Raw genomic sequence first — 19,697 nt, forward strand, 5'->3', positions numbered from 1 at the left:
TGTATGTCCATAAATCACAGACTTTTGGTTTCAAGTGCATGAGTGAAACACCTTTGGTATCACTAATCCCTTAATATAAAAAATGCTTACTGAATTGGGGAAAATATACAGAACAATGGCAAATTAAGATTTCAAAGCATGCTTGAAGTGTTAGAATTATTCTGTAACATTGTTTTGATTATTAGGTAAAGGGAAAACTTACTGAAGTAGAATTCTAGCCTTTAATTGCAGAACAAAAATAAGACTTTCATTGACATAATCTGCCAAAAAATTGATAATTAGAGCCATGTGTGCTGATATGAATTGTCCCTGGCATACAGTTTGGCAAAACTCCTTATATAAATTGTTAATGGCTCTGGTGTAGGATATATCCTAGTTTACTAATTCAGCAGTTTTATTTTCTCGTGTTGCAACATTCTCTCTACTGCTCATTAGACAAAAGCAGCCTGGAACAAGCCAGGGAAGCAGTGCAGTTGTCATGAGGGTTTCCAAAAGGATACAACAGGCAGCTGTGGAAAAAACTGAGGAACCTCTGCCTACCCTCAGCCAGGTGATTAAAAGGAAAGTTGAAAAAGTAGTTTCTAAAAAATACAGCTGAATTTTAACATTAAACTTTTATGGCCTATATACATATAATTTAGAGGATATCTTAGTAATTACTTTGTAAATTAAATAATACAATATTCATTTTTGTGATCTCCAGGAAGGTATTGACAACATTGAAATGTTTTGCATCAACAAAGCAGGAACCTGAGCCATGGTAAACTCATTGCACTTGAAAAGCCTGCTGGTGTTCCTGACAGGAAATCCTTCCTCTATCAATGTTCTGTGCTACTCTAATTTCTGTTTGGCATTTTGGCACTACTGATAGTGCAAGTTTAAAAAATTCTTTTAGCAACTCAGAGAATTAAGTAGAGTGATAAATTCCTTTTCCTTTTTATGCATTTTTCTTGATCTGCAAATTTAACGCTTGAAGATTTTAGTGACATGTTTCAATAACTGTTTTCCTTTTGTTTAATATGTCTAAATAAATTTAACATTATTTACTCTTGGTTTCAGCTGTTAATCCTAGATACATACTTAGGAATTGGATGGCAGAATCAGCAGTGCAAAAAGCTAATTTGAATGATTTCTCGGAGGTAAATTATCTATTTTTTTTTCTTAATAGATTTAATAATAACTGGCATAACAGCTATTGAAACAATTTTTATATTTACACTTTGAATTGTATTACATTTTGAACAAAATTGTACCATGAAACACCAATTGCTATTTAAAATATTAACAGAATTATTAATAGTATTAATTATAACATAAATAGTAGTGAGTGTATTAATAGTAGTACAAATAATAGTAAGCAATTCATGTGATAGTTTCTGGAGTCAGGAGGAAAAACCTTTCCTTGTTTACCAGAAAACATTTGATATAACAACTTACCCATTTTTAATGGCTTCCAGGTTGAGCTCCTAGAGCAGGTTTTGCAGCAGCCCTTTCAGAGGCAGGAGGCTGCAGAGAGAGCTGGGTACTCCCTGCGCCCCCCAGCCTGGGCCAGGCATCTCAAAGTCAGCTGCTCATCCTGAGGGAAAGTCAAACAAGCAAGAAGAATGATCAAGGTCAAAGCTCAAGCCTGCAAATTGGGCTAATGGATCAAGGCCAACAGGAACTTCTCCCTTAGACTTTGTGGACTGGAATCTGTTCTTGACCAACTTAGGAAGTCTCAAGATTAAAGAAGTGCATCACTATGGAGGGTTGCATCAGCAGATTATCCTGGCATTGACAACTCTGCCTCTCACATTCAGCTGTGCTTTACTTTGAGTCCCAATGTTTAAGTTCTGCCAAACTGTAACACTTAACCTCTCAAAATTCATGCTGATCAGGTGGGTCTTTAGCTTAAAATAACTTTTAGTGACTGATCAATTTAAAATTTATCTAAGCTAGTTTTAATAATGCAGTATTTTGATGAATTTTCTTCTTGCTGTTACTCATCAAATTTAGCTGTGTTCTTCAGACATAAATGTTCTTAAATCTTGCAGACCTAGCACAAAGGATCATCTTAGACCTTGACACCTTTTCTCATTCTGATTATGTTTTGTCCCATTAAACTGACAAAAGATTTAAGGGAAATTCAGTTAAATAGTTTGCAAAGATGTCTGTCTTGGGAGAGATGAAAGATGTCTCTCTGACTCCAGAGTAAGTTTTGGTGTCTTTGTTGGTGTCAGGTGCTTATCCAGAGGACCACTTCTCTTTGAAAGTATCTTTTGATAGGAGTAGAAAGATTATTGGTGCATAGATATGAAGTCTCAGGAAAAATTTGCTGCTTGGCCCTGGAAAAGGACTGTGTTGGGAGCATCTCAGCTGAGACTGCTTCCATTTCAGGTATGGAGGAAGGTTAAAAAGGACATGCTGCAATTTCAGATATTTTCAGGCTAAAATACTGTAAGGTCTAGTGATGTGCAGACCATTTAGAAGACAATAGATTAGGTAGAGGTAGAAGGATTAATTTATTTTTACAAATGCTTTGAACTACAGCATTGGAACAACTTTTTGTATTTTGCAGTGTATTTTAGTACCAGATCAAGCCAGATAATTGTGTTCAATAAGAGGCAGCTTTGTTCTTTGAATGGAGTCTAAATCTTACATTTAAAAAATTCCATGTAACCGTGTGCCTACACAAAATAGTTGATAGAGGTCTAATCATCACAGCATTTTACTTCATTTCTGGAGTTTTCTGTAGGCTTTGATTTTTTTTGTTTTGAAGAAAGTTCAACTTCTTTTGTGTAAGATTAAGTGCATGAATTATGATCGACTGCAGATGTAAAATGTATTAAAATTGATTTTTTTGTGTTGTAACAAAAGAGAAGGGAGGAAATAGGGTGGGAGGCTGAGCATTCTGGTGAGAAGAGTGAATGCTAGCAAAGCCATTGTAAAAGTCTCAGTGTTTTGTGACCTTACTGTGCAACATTTTTCCAAGGACATGTTCTGCTTTATTTTGATGCTGGGTGTATATTTCATAAAAGTAATTTGATTTAAAAACAGTTGACTTGCAGACAGCTGCTGTCACCTAAGTATGTCAAATATGTGCACTCCTAATACCTAGTCAGAAAATGACATCTAGCTCTTCACTGATTCTGCATAATGCTTCCTTCAGTTATATATGGAAAGGGATTGGGAAACAGTAATCCTTTCCTCATTTTAAATTCTTTTTTTTAAACTCCTGGTTTTAACCCTCTTACTTTTAGGCTGTTGGTATTTTCCCCCTCCACTTTAAACTGAGGTTTGTTTGAGCCTTACACTTGTCTCGAGGACATTTCTCAGTTTGGCAGTTTGAAGGTGCTTTGATACCTTTGGAATGTCCCAGTGTGTCAATTCAACACTTCCAGGTGACACTTTGGTTAATGGTGGGCATACTTCTTTGGTGAGAGCTCTTTGCTCAGTTCAGCTGAAAGCAAGGGAGCTCAAAAACCAGTAAGAGCTGGGTGGACTCTCTCTCTGTCAGCTTAACATGGTGTTTATGGCAAAATAATTTCAGGAAGAAATGCATGTGGTTTCAAACACTGTTTTCAGCTTTAAATAAAATAAAATAAAATAATTTTTTAAAGCATTAATTTCAAAGGGAAAGGTTCTTTATCAAGACATGGTTACAGCATTCTTATTTCTGCTAAGCTTGTAATGCAGGTGTGTAAGTATTGACAAACCAACCTTAAGCCACAAATAAAACTAGAGGTGACCCAAAACACAGACAGTGGCACTGCCACCAACTTGTCATTCTCTTGACTCCATCACCACTTCTGGATCTAGAAATCCATTCTGACAAACACAGCAGGCTCACCCCTCATCTGTCAGCTGCTTGCATGCATTTATTTATTTAGACCACACACTTTGCTTTTTATGCATTTTTATAATTTAAAATACAGAGACATACTGCTGATGGTATCCTAGAAGGTCAGGTGTGCATGAGAAGAGGCAAACACCAGAATAAAGAAAAACAAAGTTTAGAAGGTATAGGCAAAAATTCTTTAAAATATTTGAAGTTCCAATTGCCAGTAAAATGGTTGTTCATTAACTGTGACACTTTGTACAGATATAAAATAGAAGCTATTTTTATTTAAGAGCTAACAATGAATGCTTCCTAAATCAACAGTGGAGAATTAAATGGGGAGAACAAAGGAAAAACCTGTGGGAAGAGACATTCCTATCAGGTACAAGATAATTACTAAGTCTTTCACAAGACACGTCATTTCTAGGTATAGTTTGAAGACAGATGTTAACCAAGAGAAAAAAAATTCCTGCTTACCATAGAAGCATACATGATTTCAAAATAAAACTTTTTTCTTTGTCAAATGTAACCAAATAAATGAGATTTCAAAGCAGCAGCTGTGAATGCTGACAGGTATGACTCAGTTGCATATAGAAACAGGAGTGTACAACATTTAGGGTGACACTGTCTGGAAATGGTACTGGCACTAACTTGCATCTCACAATAATCTAGCTGAGGTTTTCATTTTTAAGACAGACTATTAAAAAAAATTAAAAGCATCTTTGTATTGGAAGAAAGCCCCCACAACTGGAACTCTTCTGAAAAAGAACTTTTAAGGGCATTTCTGTGAAAAGAGGTCTTCCTTCCCACTTCTCAAAATTTGCATGAGGACATTGTATTTTTCCTTTAACTCCAATTCTACTAAAAAGGCAGCCAGAGTAGATGAATTTCAGTTTCTGAAATGGCTGCCTCCAGAGTGCTGTTCCACCATCCCTGGCTGTTCTTGTGGAGGGAAGCAAGACTCTCCAGCTAATTCTTACCTTGGCCTGGTGCTGGAATGGGAGTTAAGAGCAGGAGATGGTGAGGTGCAGGGGGAAAGGACAAAGGTTACAGGGACAAAGCGGGGGACAAAGGGTACCCCATCGTCTTGAGTTCAAAAGAAACTCTGCAGGAGAATTCCGCCTGGAGAATCCTGATCCAGGCATGATCTTCTGTTGTGCCTCACAAAACCAGCTATGTCTTAAAGTCTACTCACTCCCAGAGTTCAGGAGCTGTTACCCCTTTTCTTCTCAAGAGCTTTCATTAGGTCAGACATGAAATCTGCTTGCTTGCCTCCCCCTGTAATCACAGGTGGCCCTGCTGACTGTGGCTCTCCACCTTGTCCTGTGTTTTCCAGACTTTTGGGAGGAAGTGGTACAGGTTTCTTCACTGGAAGTGGTGGTGGCTTACTGGCGACAGGTGGAGGTGGAGGGGGTAATGGCACATCTCCATTACTGCTGCTGGACACTGGTGGTGGTGGAGGCACAAAATCAGGAGGTGGTTCACAGAAATCAGATGATGGTGGTGGAGGAGGAAAATCAATCTTCAGTGTAGGTGGTGGTGCTGGAAAGCTCTCTGGATCTGTTAGGAAAATGCCACTGTCTCGTATCACTTTGGAGGGTAGAACTGGCGAAGCAGAAATAGCAGATGAACGCCTTTCAGGTGGAGGAGGAGGCTGCAGTGAGGTCCTCTTACTCTGGACTTTCTGTGGCCTCAGCAACGGTTGTGCCTGGCCAGGTGCACTGCCATTATTTGTTTCAGCCTTTAATAAGCAGAAAAATAAAAGGACAGGCACAGTAAGTAAACCTGTAAACTAATACCACTGCCTAAGAACATAAAAAGATGTGAAAATACATGAGTGTAGTAGACAGGGAAATTAGGTGGAGTACATTTTGCCTGAAACATGAAGAGTATTTTGTTGTCTTTCTGAAGCTGCCCATAGAGGTTTTGACAGTGGAATCCTCTCTGTTGACAGTATTCATAGTGCTGCTTTGAATGCTGTCCACAGAAAATGAGTGCTTTTAAAATTTCAAGTAATTGCAGTTAGTAAGACTAACACCATGGAAGTATCTTTGGGATTCATTTTCCTTGAACCTGGAAGAAATGATCTTTGAATACTGACCACCTCTCTTGGACCCCTCTTTCCTTCAGGGCCTTCTCCCATGGGATTCTTCCAAGAAGATCCCTAAAGATGTTAAAGTTAGCTCTCCTGGAGTCCTGGAGTTTGAAATCTGTCTCTCTGTCCTGCTACCTCTTCCTTCAATACTGAACTCTACAGTCTCGTGGTCTCTGCAGCCAAGGCTGCCCCAAGTGCTCCATGCCCAGCAAGGCCTTCCCTGTTTGTTAGTCTAAGGTCGGACAGCCCAGCATTCCTTGTGGGATCCTTCACTACCTGGGACAGAAATTGTCATCAATCCTTTCCAGGAACCTCCTGCACTGCTTGTGCTTTGCTTCTCCAGAAGATGTCAGGGCAGTCAAAGCCCCCCAAGAACCAGGGCCTGTGACTGTGGGGCTGCTTCCAGGTGCCTGCAGAAGGCCTCATCCACTCTCTCCTTCTGATCAGGCGGCCTGTGGTGAACACCCACAATGGTGTCACCCTTCCTAGCCCGCCCTTTTATCCTCACCAGGGCAGAGCTTGGCACACTCCAAGCGCTGCTTCACATCGAGTGCAACTCCACCACTGCCCTTTCCTGGTCTGTCTCTCCTAAACAGCCGGTGGCCCTTCATGACAACACTGCAGTCATGGGAGCTCTCCCACCATGTCCATAACTGCAATGGGATCAAAGCCCAATGGCTGCACACAGATCTCTGGTTCCTCCTGTTTCCTGCTTCTAGAGAAAAGTGCTCTGCACCCCTGCAGCAGCATAAATTCTAGCATGAGCTAATTATAACTTGTGCCTCCTCTTCCTCACTCCTTGCCTATGAACATGGAAGTAAATGAGACAGAGGAGGAGGGAACTAGTGGCTGAGTTCTCAGAATGTGATCTGGTCCAAAGGAAGTAAGGTTCAGAACAGAGAAACAGGAGGAACTCAAAGCCAGAAACGAGAAGTGTAGAACATGTGATGCTGGTGACAGGAAAATCTGAGGAATTTAATTTCATTTGTCCTGTGCACTTCATACACGATGAAGAGATTGAATGATGAACTGCAAACAAATGCACACTTTTTTCTGTATAATGCTCTTGAGGTTCTCTTAGTGTACCCTTTGATATTTTGACTTGGTGCAATTACATGAAATTTGGAGCTTAACAAGAAATGCATTTAGAGCGGAAGGAAAACATGTAAGGTTTTCCCTTAGTTCTTCACAGTTTCTCCTTTCTTACACACTCATGTTCAGCTGTGCAGTGTTCCCTACTGAAAACACTATTGTATGTCTTGAGTTTCTAAGGCAACACCTTTTGTTTTTTTGGCAAAGACAGAACATGGCACCAAGGTTCTGGCAGCACACTTTGAGACTATCCCAGCAGGTACATTCCTGTTCCTGCTACATGAACTCATGGCTGCTTGTTCTGAAGAACAGAAGCAGTGGGTGGCTGTGCCTTCACCTCCCATTGGAGGCTCCTGGTTCTGCACATCACACACAATGTGTGCAGTGTGGGGGGCAGCCATATTTCCCAGGGGCCAAATCATTCTCATTGGCACTTTGAGGGGGAAGACAGTAGGTGAAGGAAAACAAACTTGGAAAACTCATTCACAGATGACATTGAACTATATTAACTGCTCACTTGTGCCTCAGCTGTATCCACTTTCTTCTGAGTGTCTGGAATTTCTGCACTGGAACAATGGTCACTTTGGGGAATCTGTCCATTTGACTGAACAGTACCTGTGAGAAGGAGAGGAGCCAGAGGGAAGAGAGTGTTATGTTTCTGTGATGTTAACCAGATCAGGGAATACCCAACTATAACACTTTCTTTAACAACTTCCACAAGGAAACACTTGTTACAGAGTTTGTACACATAACTCAGTAAAATCTGTTTTCTACTTCAAGTTCATTTTGGGACTTTTCTTATTCAGTTTATTACTTAAGGAAAATAAAGTACCTTACATTAAAATCCATAAGCACCTTACATTAAAATACCTGTGTTTCATAACAGCATTTTGAGGTTTGCAGTGTGCTATAGTATTACTATATTCCCAGGTTTTATTGCCTTTTTTTATGTTTAGTTTAGGCTAAAGATGAAAAGCACCATAGTTTCATATTAATCAGTCATTACAGTGGAAAGTCTGAAATCCTACCAAGGGGCTGATCCACTTTCTTTAGTAAATGAGCTAAAACATCTCCCCAGCTCTGAAATATCTGCCCCACTTGGAGTCACAAAGATCTGTGAACTTCACTGTGGTCTCAGATTAGTGCAGATCTGAAAGCTGGCTGAGTTAAAGCTCTGCAAAACATCTGCCCACCATTTCTCCTTGTGCAAGGGATATGCATAAATAACCCAGTACTGTCAAATGGAGTAAGTGAATGTGAGACCAAAGAACAAATTTACAAGTTTAATTATAAAAAAATCCTCTGCCCCTGTGTAGTTTGATGAGGATTAAATACTCTCCATTTTAGTGCAGCACTTTTGAAAGCTGTGTGTGTCAAAGTAGTAGACAGAGTTTGGTGCCTAGAGACCTGCATTGGCAAACCTTAATGACTGCCTTAGCTCTATTATAATTTACAGCTCTGAGATCCAGTAAAGTTCCACTCCTGTACTTCTCAGATATTAGTGAACCCTTAGCTGTCTACATGGTAGACTAAGCACAACAATGGCTTTAATCTTAACACATACTTTACTGATCAGCAAAGAGGTTCCAGGAATATGATAAGAAGTAGAATAAAGTATTTTTACTGCCATACCTGCAAATCCCATGACTGGCAGAGAAGAAAAACTCTGCAGTGTGCCTAATTTACTAAGGCTATTTAAGCTTCAAGGGATGACAGAAGGTGGTCTAACATGCTGAGGTTTTATACCTGTGCCTGCATATTGTTCAGCATATTTAATCCAAAGTACCTTGGATCATTCAAACTATAATCTTGTATTTGTTGAAGGACTCACATGGAAGTCAGCAAAGAGATAAAACCAATCTTGTGGCTCTCCTTCCTCAGTGGAAGCAGATGTAAATCCCTGGGTTCTGTGGCCCAAAAGGAACTAAAGTGGAGCAAGTTACTGTCTCACCTCCCTTTGTGTGCTGTTCATAGCAGAGCAAGAGTTTGGTTTTCACACTGCTCAGAGATGTTGCTGCCCTCAGTCATACTGAGATTTAACTAAATGAAGGAGAGCAGAGAGAGAATCTACTCTATTTGGTGTAGGTATGGTGTTCTACTTGGCAAAAATGATGTAACAGAAGGCTGGAACATAGTAATCTGGTTCTTCTTCTGTTAATGGATATAAACTATGCAAGACTTGAAAGCAACACTTCATACATCATCTCCTGCCAGCCAGCTAATGGACTCCCAGACAATATAGTATGTGAGCCCATGCATTCTATTCTCAAGATTTATTTTTAATTTAAATGTTATAGTATTTTTTACAATTTCTTCAAAATTTTATAGCGAATTAGTATTTGTTTTAAGGTAAAAAAGGTAGTCCAAATAATGCAAAATATAGACACCCAAATGCAAAATATTTATCCTTGTAGTGATAAGGAACATCTGCATAGTGACATCTTCCATCCTTCAAACATCATGATATTGTGATGCATATCATGCACGACCACTACATACACTGATTTTTTTAGTGTTCAAAGGCACACAGGCACAAAGCAAAGAGGGAAACAACATATTTTGACTGAGGTGCACCTGGGACGCTTCAGAGCCACAGACTACACAGGTTGGGGTACATGTGAACACACCAATGTTGGTTACAGCACGGTGTCCAGGGAATAATGGCTACATGCTAAGTGAGAATTTCACCTGCCTTCCTTGGCGGCCACTGAAATTAACAGAGTACAGCCCTGCCCAGTTCACACAGGACTGTAGTTTTCCATAGCAGATTTTAGCCTATACTGAAGTCAGCTCATACAAATGGCTATGGAGCCATCTGAAAACAGAAGTGAACATCCTTTGTTCCTTTTCCAAAACACAAACCAACAGCTGCTCACAGTTAGGGAGTTCTAGCAGCATAGTCAGGCCCCAGGCTTTACATAGGGCAGCTATGACAAGTGTAAGATACCCAGAATCACAGTGAATTGCCTCAATTACAACACTAATGATCCTTCAGAGTTAATTCCATACAGAGACAGTATACACGACTAAAACCTTTCCAGGCTACTTAACCATTTAATGCAATCCATTAGTTAAAATTAGCAGATATTCTATTGAACATATGCAGTGCTCATGGATTCTAGTCAGGAGCTGAAGCCTCAGAGATGTATATACACCCTTATAGGGCCTCAGTCCTGCCCATATCCAGGACAGATGGCAGCACCAGCATGGAGCCCCCCTGGCCAGACCATTCTCTACTGCTGTGTCAGCACCTGAACACCAATGTCCCAGGACTGCCAAATCCACCCTCACTCAAGTAAACTTCCTCCTGTCAAGGGCTGACACTGGTCAGATGCCAGGCACCCACAAAAGCTGCTCACTCACTCCTCTCTGCATTGGACAGAGGAGAGAAATTTAACAAACAATTAGTGGGCTCAGAGAAGTGGGAGAGATCACTTACCAAATACCACCAAGGGCAAAACAGGCACAACTTAGAGATACAAAGTGAATTTATTGCTAACAAAATCAGAGCAGGATAATGAGTAGTAAAACAAGCCCTTAAAACCACCTTCCCCTATCAGAAACCTCCCTGATCTCAAAACAGTCTGTTACTGCTCTCCCCACACCAGATGTGTATTTATCAACATGATTTGACTCCAAGGAACAGTAGGAAGACCACCTTCTATCTCCCATGTACTCAAAAAACATGAACTGAACTGAAGCCCTAGAAAGGTATTTGAGTTGTCTACATGAGAAGTCAGAGTATTAACTTCCAACAGTAATTTCAACTTTACCTGCCTTATGACAGTAAGTACTTGGCCAGCATATAAAGCATATCTTAAACATGTAAACTAGAAATAGTCATGCAAGTTACAGCTACTATCATGCACTGTTGTACTGGTATCATTATTAGATCAGTAACAGCAGCATGATGGAGGTACTGGAAAAGTAAGGTTAGAAAATAACACAGTCCTTTCTTACTTGTGTCCTAACACCCACATTGTTATCATGCAAATGAGGGAAAGGCTAGGACAGAGAGTGACTCACCCTTTCTATAATGATTTATCATCTTTTCTAATCTTTCCATAATGATCAATCTCACAATATCCCACTCACCCCTTTTACTAATTGGAAGAAAAGCTCCAGTACAGCCAGTGTAGAGATGGGCAAACAGAAATTTTCAATATATGGACCCTCAGTCTGCAAAATGTAGGTGGAGGATAAAGGATTCAGATGCCAACAGAAAAATGCCTTATTAAGTTGTGCAGATTTAAACCGATCTTCAGTGAACTGTCTTTGTATTCTCCAAGTTCTAACTGTAAAGTGAGAGCTTTGCTGCTACACTGGCATGTCTATAAAAAGACATCTTGCTGAATCCATGGGACAATTTTCTGGACGAAGACTCTATGCAACACTGATGATAACAGAAAGGGGCAATAAATGTGACTTCACCTGCTGTGGCAGTGTCAGTACCTGCTGATGAGGATCCTGCAGGGGCAGCTGGCTCCACCACTTTTTGATTTGCCCACCGAGAGGACAAGGCAGCTTTCTTCACTGCACATTTGTAATTGTCATAGAGTGTCTTGCCATACTGCAAAAGAATCAAAACAATAACATGAGCTTGACATTGGCTTGACATAGGCCAAGCATTCATTTTGCTTTTGGACCTAGTTTCTTCCTATCTAGTTTTGTTAGAAGGTGTCTTTCTAGAAGTAGTGTGCCTTTTCTGTGTAGGGCCAGGTGGAAATCACAACAAAATGTGAATCCCCATGACCAGACACAGTCCTGCTGTTGTCATTCTTACATTTCACGTTCATTTCAGTATTGGTAAACTTCTGGAAACCTGTCTTTAAAATCAACTGTTCTCAGTATATTTTCCCAACTATTACATTTTCAAACTGGAGACTTGAAACACTGAATCCCAGGCTCTAGAGCAAATAGCTCTGCCAGTGTAAGACACAGCATAATTTTATGTTCACCCCACACCTTTGTTATATGCCACCCTCCAGCAGAACTGTCAGGAAAAAGCCCAAACTAACAGGTAAGAGGAGTAGGTCTATGTGGGAAAATACAGCCAATACCAAGGCTATGTATAGATCCATCTACCTTAATGTTTTGTACAAAGAAAAATGGGCAGTCAATTAGGAACAGAGTGAGGCAGACAATTTGGGTAGGATTGTCTGAAAAATGTCACAACTGGACTGACCAGAGCTTGCACACTTTAGTTACAGCATATTATTATTGAGCCAGATAACTGTGCAGTAAGTTTTATGAGTACATGAGTTTTATAGCTACTGAACTCACTCCTGTGTTAACAAGAAAAACATACTGATAGCTAAGGCACAGGGACATTCAGCAAATCTATCCTCATCATGCACTTCTGATCTTTGTTTCTGTGGTAAAATTAACATGAATGTCCATTCTTGTCACAGCATTTCCAGCTGAGGTGATGACAGTCAGCAACCTCAGGAAGACCTGCTTTTACAGAAAATATATTACAGTAAATTTGCTTTTTATCTCACCTTGGCAATTCTGATTCCTGTTACCCACTGATGCAGGGTTGCTTTATCATCACAGCACAAGTACTTGATATATTGTGACTCCTTTTGAATCTGGGGGTGCTGAAAGATATTAATATATAAAATAAGACAAACACAGAAATTAGATCACTATATGAAAGTCTGAAGGAACCACACAATGACCCTATGAAAACACATCATGAAGGTGATTTGAACAAAAAAAGGCAGCAAAAACAGAGTATAAGAAAATATAAAAAATATGGTGATGGTGAACAATACACGAGTTGCCACTGGCAGCTTTTGCTTGCAATCATTTAAATGTATTGTAATGTGAGTTCAGAAATGTAACAGTGATCTAGAGTTCAATGAAATGTATAATTGTTCTGGTTCAGTGTCTAACACTCAATGTACTAACACTGAAGGAAGTCTGTTTCTCATTTTGTGGTTTGCCATACGTGAGACACTTAGACTGAACATTGAACATGATTAGTTTTCAAAGACTATGTTAAATTTGTTTAAGTATAAACTTACAGCTCAAGCATATTTTTCCTCCTGACTGACTGCTTTTCTTTGGGCTCAATTCTAGCATTCTTCTTATATATTTTTATTCTTCTTTACTCTTCCTGTTTTTGCAAAAATTATATATAAAACTGTTGTATGTTCTGGACAGAGGATCATTCAAAATCCAGCACCATCAGATGTATTCTTTTTCATTTGTTTGTACCAGAAACCCCTACAATTTTTAAAACATTTTTTTCATTTTAGACAAAATTTAGGGTCTCTTTCCTTTACTGATCAAGGTAGTATGGATATGTGTTGATATATCTTTGCAACTCAAAGACCACCAAAATGCCAGAGTTCCTACTTGCCTAGGACTGAACATTCTCTCTAAGACTCTGAAGGAATTTGGTTTCCCTGCTAAAGCAGAGAAGGATGAAAGTCTTTAGTAACTTGAATGGAATAACATACTGCCATCTCCTGATATGCAAAGGAAAGAATGCATCCAAAGGAAAAACACTTTATTATCCCTTATTTATATGTTCATTTCTATCTATATTCTTAAAAATTGTAAGTGCACAGTTAGTGAAATATTGTGAATGCACAAAGAGTAGCTAAATATGCTCCAAGGATTCGCTGTCTTTTCAGCCTGTGCAGTAAAAATTTCAAAGCACACCCCCACCTAGCATGGACACTGGGTTTAGAGGTGTCATTAAGCCCCCAAAGCAGAGCAGTGCTGCACATGGGGAACTCAGCAAGGTCCCTCTCAGCACAGAGCACTGCCAGCCTCTGGCTCATGCAGGTGCCACCTCCTCACAAATATCTGCTGCTGGCTGGGATGTCCTGCTGCAGAGCCAAGCCTGCCCACAGCTGGGTGACCCAAAAGCAGGGCCAAACACAGCAGACTCGCTCCTCAGCCACGTGTCCCTTGCTCCCTGCCCAGCACTGCAGACACCAGGCTTCCCTTGCTTGTCCTGACCCAGCTGCTCAGGGGGCCACGTTCTGATTAAAAAAAAAAAAAAAAACAAACCCAAAAACTGAACTGGTCTGGGTTAAATATAACCCATTTCATCATGCTGTAGCTTTGGTTTTTTTGTTTTTAAATCCAGCAGCCCACAGCATGACCTCACACAGGGCAAGGGAATAAGGAACATTGTGGCTTGGGGAGAGAAGGAGAAGCAAGGGATGGATGAGAGGACTGCACAAGCCACTATTGCTGCCAAAGCCCTGTATCATCAAATTATGGAGTGAGAGGGAACATACCATGGAGATAACTGTGAGGAAGAGAAAAAACAAAGGGATATTACCCTTATTACTACTTGTAACCATGTCACAAGTCCCCGCATGTTTGCACTCCCCTGCTCACACAGGTCCCAGTCTGCAAACACAGAGCTGGCCATGTCCCCTGGACAATGAATATACTGAGTCTGCTTCTGACTCTGGCAGTGCCCGTGGCTGCCTCATTCCATCACCTTGCTCTGGGGCACTCCCAGCTTGAGAGCAAGGGACAGCTCCCAGTGCAAGCCCAGAGGTGCCAGCTCACTGCCAACTCGTGTCTTAACTGCAGAGCAGGGGCTGTGCCCACCTTGTGGACCCTCACCCACCTGGTACCCCACACATCACCCCTTCACACAGCCCAGTGTACAGGGCTGTATTTTGTTTTTATACACCTCTGCCACGTATCAAACAAGGCAGTAACTAGGCCCCTGGACAAAGAGCCTGCTCCAGCTCCCAGCATCTGCCTGTCCTTGTCTCCCACAGCCTCAGAGAGCCTGAATGCTGCTCAGAGTAGGCTCTGCTAGCACAAGACATGGCTGGGACACAATGCCCCAAAAATCCTTGTTTCCTTCCACTATTTCCCCATTAGGTGACCAAACACAGTGAAAATCAGAGAATTCAGCCTGAATGGTACCTTTAAAAGGGAAATGCAAGCAGGCACTTTTCTGTGTGACAGAGTACATCCCATATACCTGGGTTATGTTATCACCAATGGAGACAGAAGAACCAGGAGGTGCAAATACACTGAAACCCTTGTAAAATCAGTTCTTCAGGCACCCTCTCAACCAGCAACCAGCATTTTTGCTTTAGTGTGTAAGGTCCTACTGAACCCAGCAGATGGCACCCAAACCTTTAAAAAAGGAAAAAGGGAGCTTTTCCTTCCCCTTCTTTTTCACGGCAAGAAATCCATTGCATCTACATATTCCCCTCCATTTTTAAACACCACACCTACCAGAGTGTATTTTTATTACAAGCAAAAATAGAAGGCTTCCATAATTTAAAAAATGGTTCATGCAGACACCTGGAAGAATGTCCACACTGCATAACAAGGCAGAGGAGGTCAAGTCCTGGAGCAAGCTAGGTGATGGTGCTGTGCACACACACAGCCCTGCCACGGGGATCTGCTTCTGGGGTGCTCAGGAGAGGCTGCTGCAGCCCTCTGCCCTGGGGCACCCTGTGGAAATACCAGTTCCACGAGAACACCTGTCCTGTGTCAGATCAAAGGTCCATGAACCCAGCACCTGGACTCTGAGAGTGGCCAGACAGGGGGCAAGAGGAAGTACAAGATAAGGAGGTATGATACTTCCTTCTCTGTAGCTCTCTGTCTGCAATGATTTTTGGTGGTTTTCTGAGAATCATAGGGTTTCTCCATAAATAGCTCTCTTCCAGGTACTTCTTCAGTTTTTATTGAGCACAAAGAAAGTTCTGGCATCCACAACACCTTTTAGCAACAACTTTATCAAGTTTGTCACACACTCTATGAAGAACCACCCCCTCCTCTGAACCTGACTGCCATTAGCTTTGTGTAACATTCTTGTTTTGGAAGAGACACTGAATGTCTGACCCCTAGCCAGATCTTTCCATGCCACTCCTGAGCCTAGAGATCCTCATCATACCCTTTCTAGCCCACAGGCTTCTAGTCTCTTCAGTCATTCTTCAAGTCAAAGTAATTCCTTACCTTTGCTTATCCTTATTGCTCCTGCTTTATATTTTACAAGTTTATTATATATTCTCTTTGTCATGAGAGGATCAGAACTGCACAGGTGAACAGAAACCATGAACTTGTGCCCTGTAAGGCAACATTTGCTGTTTTATCATCTGTGTCTTTCCTAGTAATTCCTAATCCTTGATTTATATATCTGACAACTACTGAGCACTGAACCTCAGCCTCAAAATGGCCTTCCAGAATTGCTCAGTCTGCCCTTTCCTCGATGATCTGAATAATATCATCAGCAAATTTCCTCAACTCACTCCTTACCCTGCCCATGAATATTTTCAGACTGTGGTGGGTCTCACAATCCTGAGAAATTGAGGGGGAATAGTCAGTGAACAAGGTGACAGTATCCCTTGCTGGATGACATGTGAGTTACTCACTGGCTACCCTTTACCCTGTCATTTGCTGGCTATTGTCTCCACCAGGCAATCCATCTCAACTACTGATATTCACCAGTGGGACCTATTCCAAATTGCCCCAATCAGTTCCTTGATTAAATTACTCCAATCAGCAACTGTGATTAAGTGCACAGTCACAAATATGTGCTGTCAATTAGGGACCAAACTACAGGCTGCTGAACCTCCAGCTCTGAAAAGGAAGGTCAGACACCTCAGAGCCATGCAGGCACCCTGTACAATCTCTTTGTCACAGCTGAGAACTGTAATGAATCTCATTTTCCCAGAAGCAGCAGCAGCACCGGCTCTTTTTACATGCAACTTTATGAATGACACATAAAGATTAACTCATTACTGGATCCACAGACCACTGAGGTCAACTGGAAATATCCCTCTCGCCTCACAAGAGCTTTGGATCAGGCCTAAGAGGACTGTTCCAGGCAGCAGCTGTCTGCAAGGCCAGACCACAGGAACAAACACCAGGAGCACCAAGCTTAGCCCTGAAAATTCCTACCCATACAAGATTATTAGTAACTGGCTCAGATGGAGACATTTGGCTTCTTGTGGTTTTTAGATGCATGAAGCTTGCCACTTTAGGCAGGAAGGTAAAATGTTTCAGCCAAGGATTGTCACAGCACACCCACCCCACCATTTGCTCACTTGGAGGAACTGTATCATAGTGGAATTGCTTTGGCAGTACAATGGCAGAAGTCTCAGCTCTCAATGCTGACCTTTACAAGCTCAATTTTCCACTTAAAGCTTCACACAAAATCTACTACATAGTGCATTAAAATGACAACTCAGAATAAGCAATTTGAAGAAGAACCTAGGCAGCTGGAAGTGCCTGGAAACGCTGACTTGGTATGAAGAACCCTAAACAATTCTATGATTCTGTGTGGACCAATGTCCTCCTTTCACAGCTCCTGTGTCTCAGGAGAGTGTTTAGTCCAGCACACAGACATAAGCAGCTGTAGTCTGGTTTTACTAAACTAGATTCAGAGTCTGTGTAATAACTTGTCTGTGACACCACAGAGGTCAACAACATCAGTAACAGCCATGTGAGAAATACTGCAGAAAACCACTAACCAGTATGCCACACCTCATACACAGATAACTTATTTTGCTATAGGGTGCATACCATGTCTTTAAAGGATCATTAAAATCATCTGACAGCAAAGTGAAAACATCTCTGGAAGGTTTAGCACCTTTGCCTATGAAATATGCAGCACCAAAATGAATTATGAAAGACAACTGCTTAAACAGTAACAACTCTAGAAGTTATAGTTTAAAAGAAAAGTGGAAATATGCAAGTAGAAAGGCTCTCCAGAATTTTTCTCAAATAAAAAAAAAAAGAATAGTGTTTTGAAATAATATGGACTATAGTGAACTTTCATCTTTCAATGTCAAAACTCTTAATAATGATGAATTAGTCACATAATTGAGCCTGATTTTGTAGGTACTAAGATCTGAGCATCTCAAACATCAGACTGACAAAGGATGTGCCATGTTTCACCCAGAAAAGCACTGAAGAGGCTTGGAACAGAACCTAGCATTCTCCCCTGTCCCATTGTCTCCTCTGTAAGTATCAACTGTCTAGAGATAAAAAAAGCAGAAGCACTCGAATATAAAGTTTGTTTTCTGAAGAGGGTCAAAAAAATATTTGTCCACAGATAGCATTTTCAGATATAAAGTAAACTCTTTGCCTAAGGAATAAAAGATAAAATACATTGAAAACTTGAAGAAATGGGAACTGAATGATGTGGTTTTTGTTGTGTCTGCCAAAACAAATGACTGAAGGCCATGTATGCATGAAACTGGAGATATCCCAATAAAATGTTCTTTTGAGTTGCCTTCTTCCAACACTGAAGATGAAAAGTAAACTGAAGTTATTCAGGCATCTCATTGCATTCCTTGCCCCAAAATATATGGATCATTGCTCAGTCTCTGAGGCAGAAACAATAGCCAGAAGCATAAAGAGTGACTAACTTTGGATCACAAGCTTTGGCTTTTGGCTGAATTTTAACAAAATGCTCAGTGCTTTTGGATACCTTAACTACTACCAATGAACTTGTGCTGTGTTGGACTAGCTTCCCTGAAAAGCTGAGACTCCACTGGCTCCCATGGCTGGAATTAGAATTTAATAGTCATTACCTTTCAAAAGTCACATTGAAATGGTTCAGATTTGTAATCTACTATTTGTCATGGTCAAATTCAGATGCTATGCACCCCTTGCATGAAGATGATCATACTTAACTGATCACTTGAAGATGTGTGAGCTCTATGTATAAAAGAGTAATTGCTCTGTTATTAAGGAAATTATTCTTTTGACCTATATTTCTCTAATGACCTGAGGCAAAAATTTTAGGCCATTAAAAATATATATAATAGCCATTGTAACCAAAGAGGTCTGCTTTATGCAGGAAGTAATATTTTCCAAAGCTATCATATTCAATTTCTCCCTGTCCATTCTCTGTCTTTATTCTCCCTGCTGTTTATACATTAATCTGGCAAAACTGTGCATGTACATGACTGTAACCACACATACCTGAAAGTGTTCTGCAATAAAAAGTGTTTCTACTTCTGCTTTCTCAGTTAATCTAGCAATGAATTTACTCTGAAACACTTATCTGAAGCATTGATACAAAAACAATTTCCACATCTTTCACATTAAAAAAAATATAAATCTCCTGCTTTCTGTCTTTGTTTCCTGCACTAGCCATTTGTTCTACATAGCTGTTATTCCTAGTGTTTTCTATCTCAAACACTCTAATTCTGACCTTCTACCTTTTTAACTGTCTTTGTGTTGAATGCATTATGTACATGACTCAGCCTGCATGGAGCACACGGTGTGAGGGAGGAGGGAAGCGGGAAAGAAGCAGCTAAATGCCAAATCACCTGCTAAAATGATGCTGCTATTGCAAACAAGCTATTCTTTTTGAAAATTTACTTTCAAAATTCTTTGAACAATTAGAATTCTTTTTTAAAATAATGGTGTCAAATGATGCCAGGAAAACTTAACTGTTTTGATTGCACAGGAAAATGTACCCAGCTGTAGAAATAGAGGATGATTTCCCTTTGTCTCAGTTTATCCCCAGGAAACCAATTTTTTTCATCCTAGATTAATTCAGCATTATGCACCATTACCTTCAGATTACTCAAGCATAACCAGCACCAATAAACTATAATTAAATCCACTCTTTGTCACAGGCACATCAGACTGACTAAACCAGCAAATTTGCATATAGATTACCTTGCTATTTGTCTGCTTTGAAAGATTTTTCAACATGGTGGGACAAAATCAGCTCCTGGA

General features: G+C 40.5%; 2 protein-coding genes across 3 annotated transcripts in view; one reads left to right on the top strand and one right to left on the bottom strand.

The window, feature by feature from the left end:
• Positions 1-3,556, top strand: part of LOC131081622 (protein adenylyltransferase SelO-like) — a 24,897-nt gene extending 21,341 nt beyond the window's left edge. The window contains exons 18-19 of the mRNA XM_058020848.1: positions 1,060-1,139; positions 1,458-3,556. Coding sequence (XP_057876831.1) covers positions 1,060-1,139; positions 1,458-1,580 — 203 coding nt within the window. The 3' untranslated portion in view covers positions 1,581-3,556. The remainder of the gene's footprint in view (positions 1-1,059; positions 1,140-1,457) is intronic.
• A 361-nt stretch (positions 3,557-3,917) lies between these two features.
• Positions 3,918-19,697, bottom strand: part of APBB1IP (amyloid beta precursor protein binding family B member 1 interacting protein) — a 63,839-nt gene continuing 48,059 nt past the window's right edge. Inside the window, exons 11-14 of one of the 2 annotated variants that reach the window (XM_058030750.1) lie at positions 12,506-12,604; positions 11,457-11,574; positions 7,522-7,619; positions 3,918-5,558 (exon numbers count right to left, since the gene is read on the bottom strand). In XM_058030750.1, the coding sequence (XP_057886733.1) occupies positions 5,022-5,558; positions 7,522-7,619; positions 11,457-11,574; positions 12,506-12,604 (852 nt within the window). In that variant the 3' untranslated portion in view covers positions 3,918-5,021. Of the gene's footprint in view, positions 5,559-7,521; positions 7,620-11,435; positions 11,575-12,505; positions 12,605-19,697 lie in introns of both variants that reach the window. The other variant, XM_058030748.1, reaches the window with a different exon arrangement.

This window comes from Melospiza georgiana, chromosome 1 (genome assembly GCF_028018845.1).
Source record: "Melospiza georgiana isolate bMelGeo1 chromosome 1, bMelGeo1.pri, whole genome shotgun sequence".
NCBI classification, from domain to species: domain Eukaryota; kingdom Metazoa; phylum Chordata; class Aves; order Passeriformes; family Passerellidae; genus Melospiza; species Melospiza georgiana.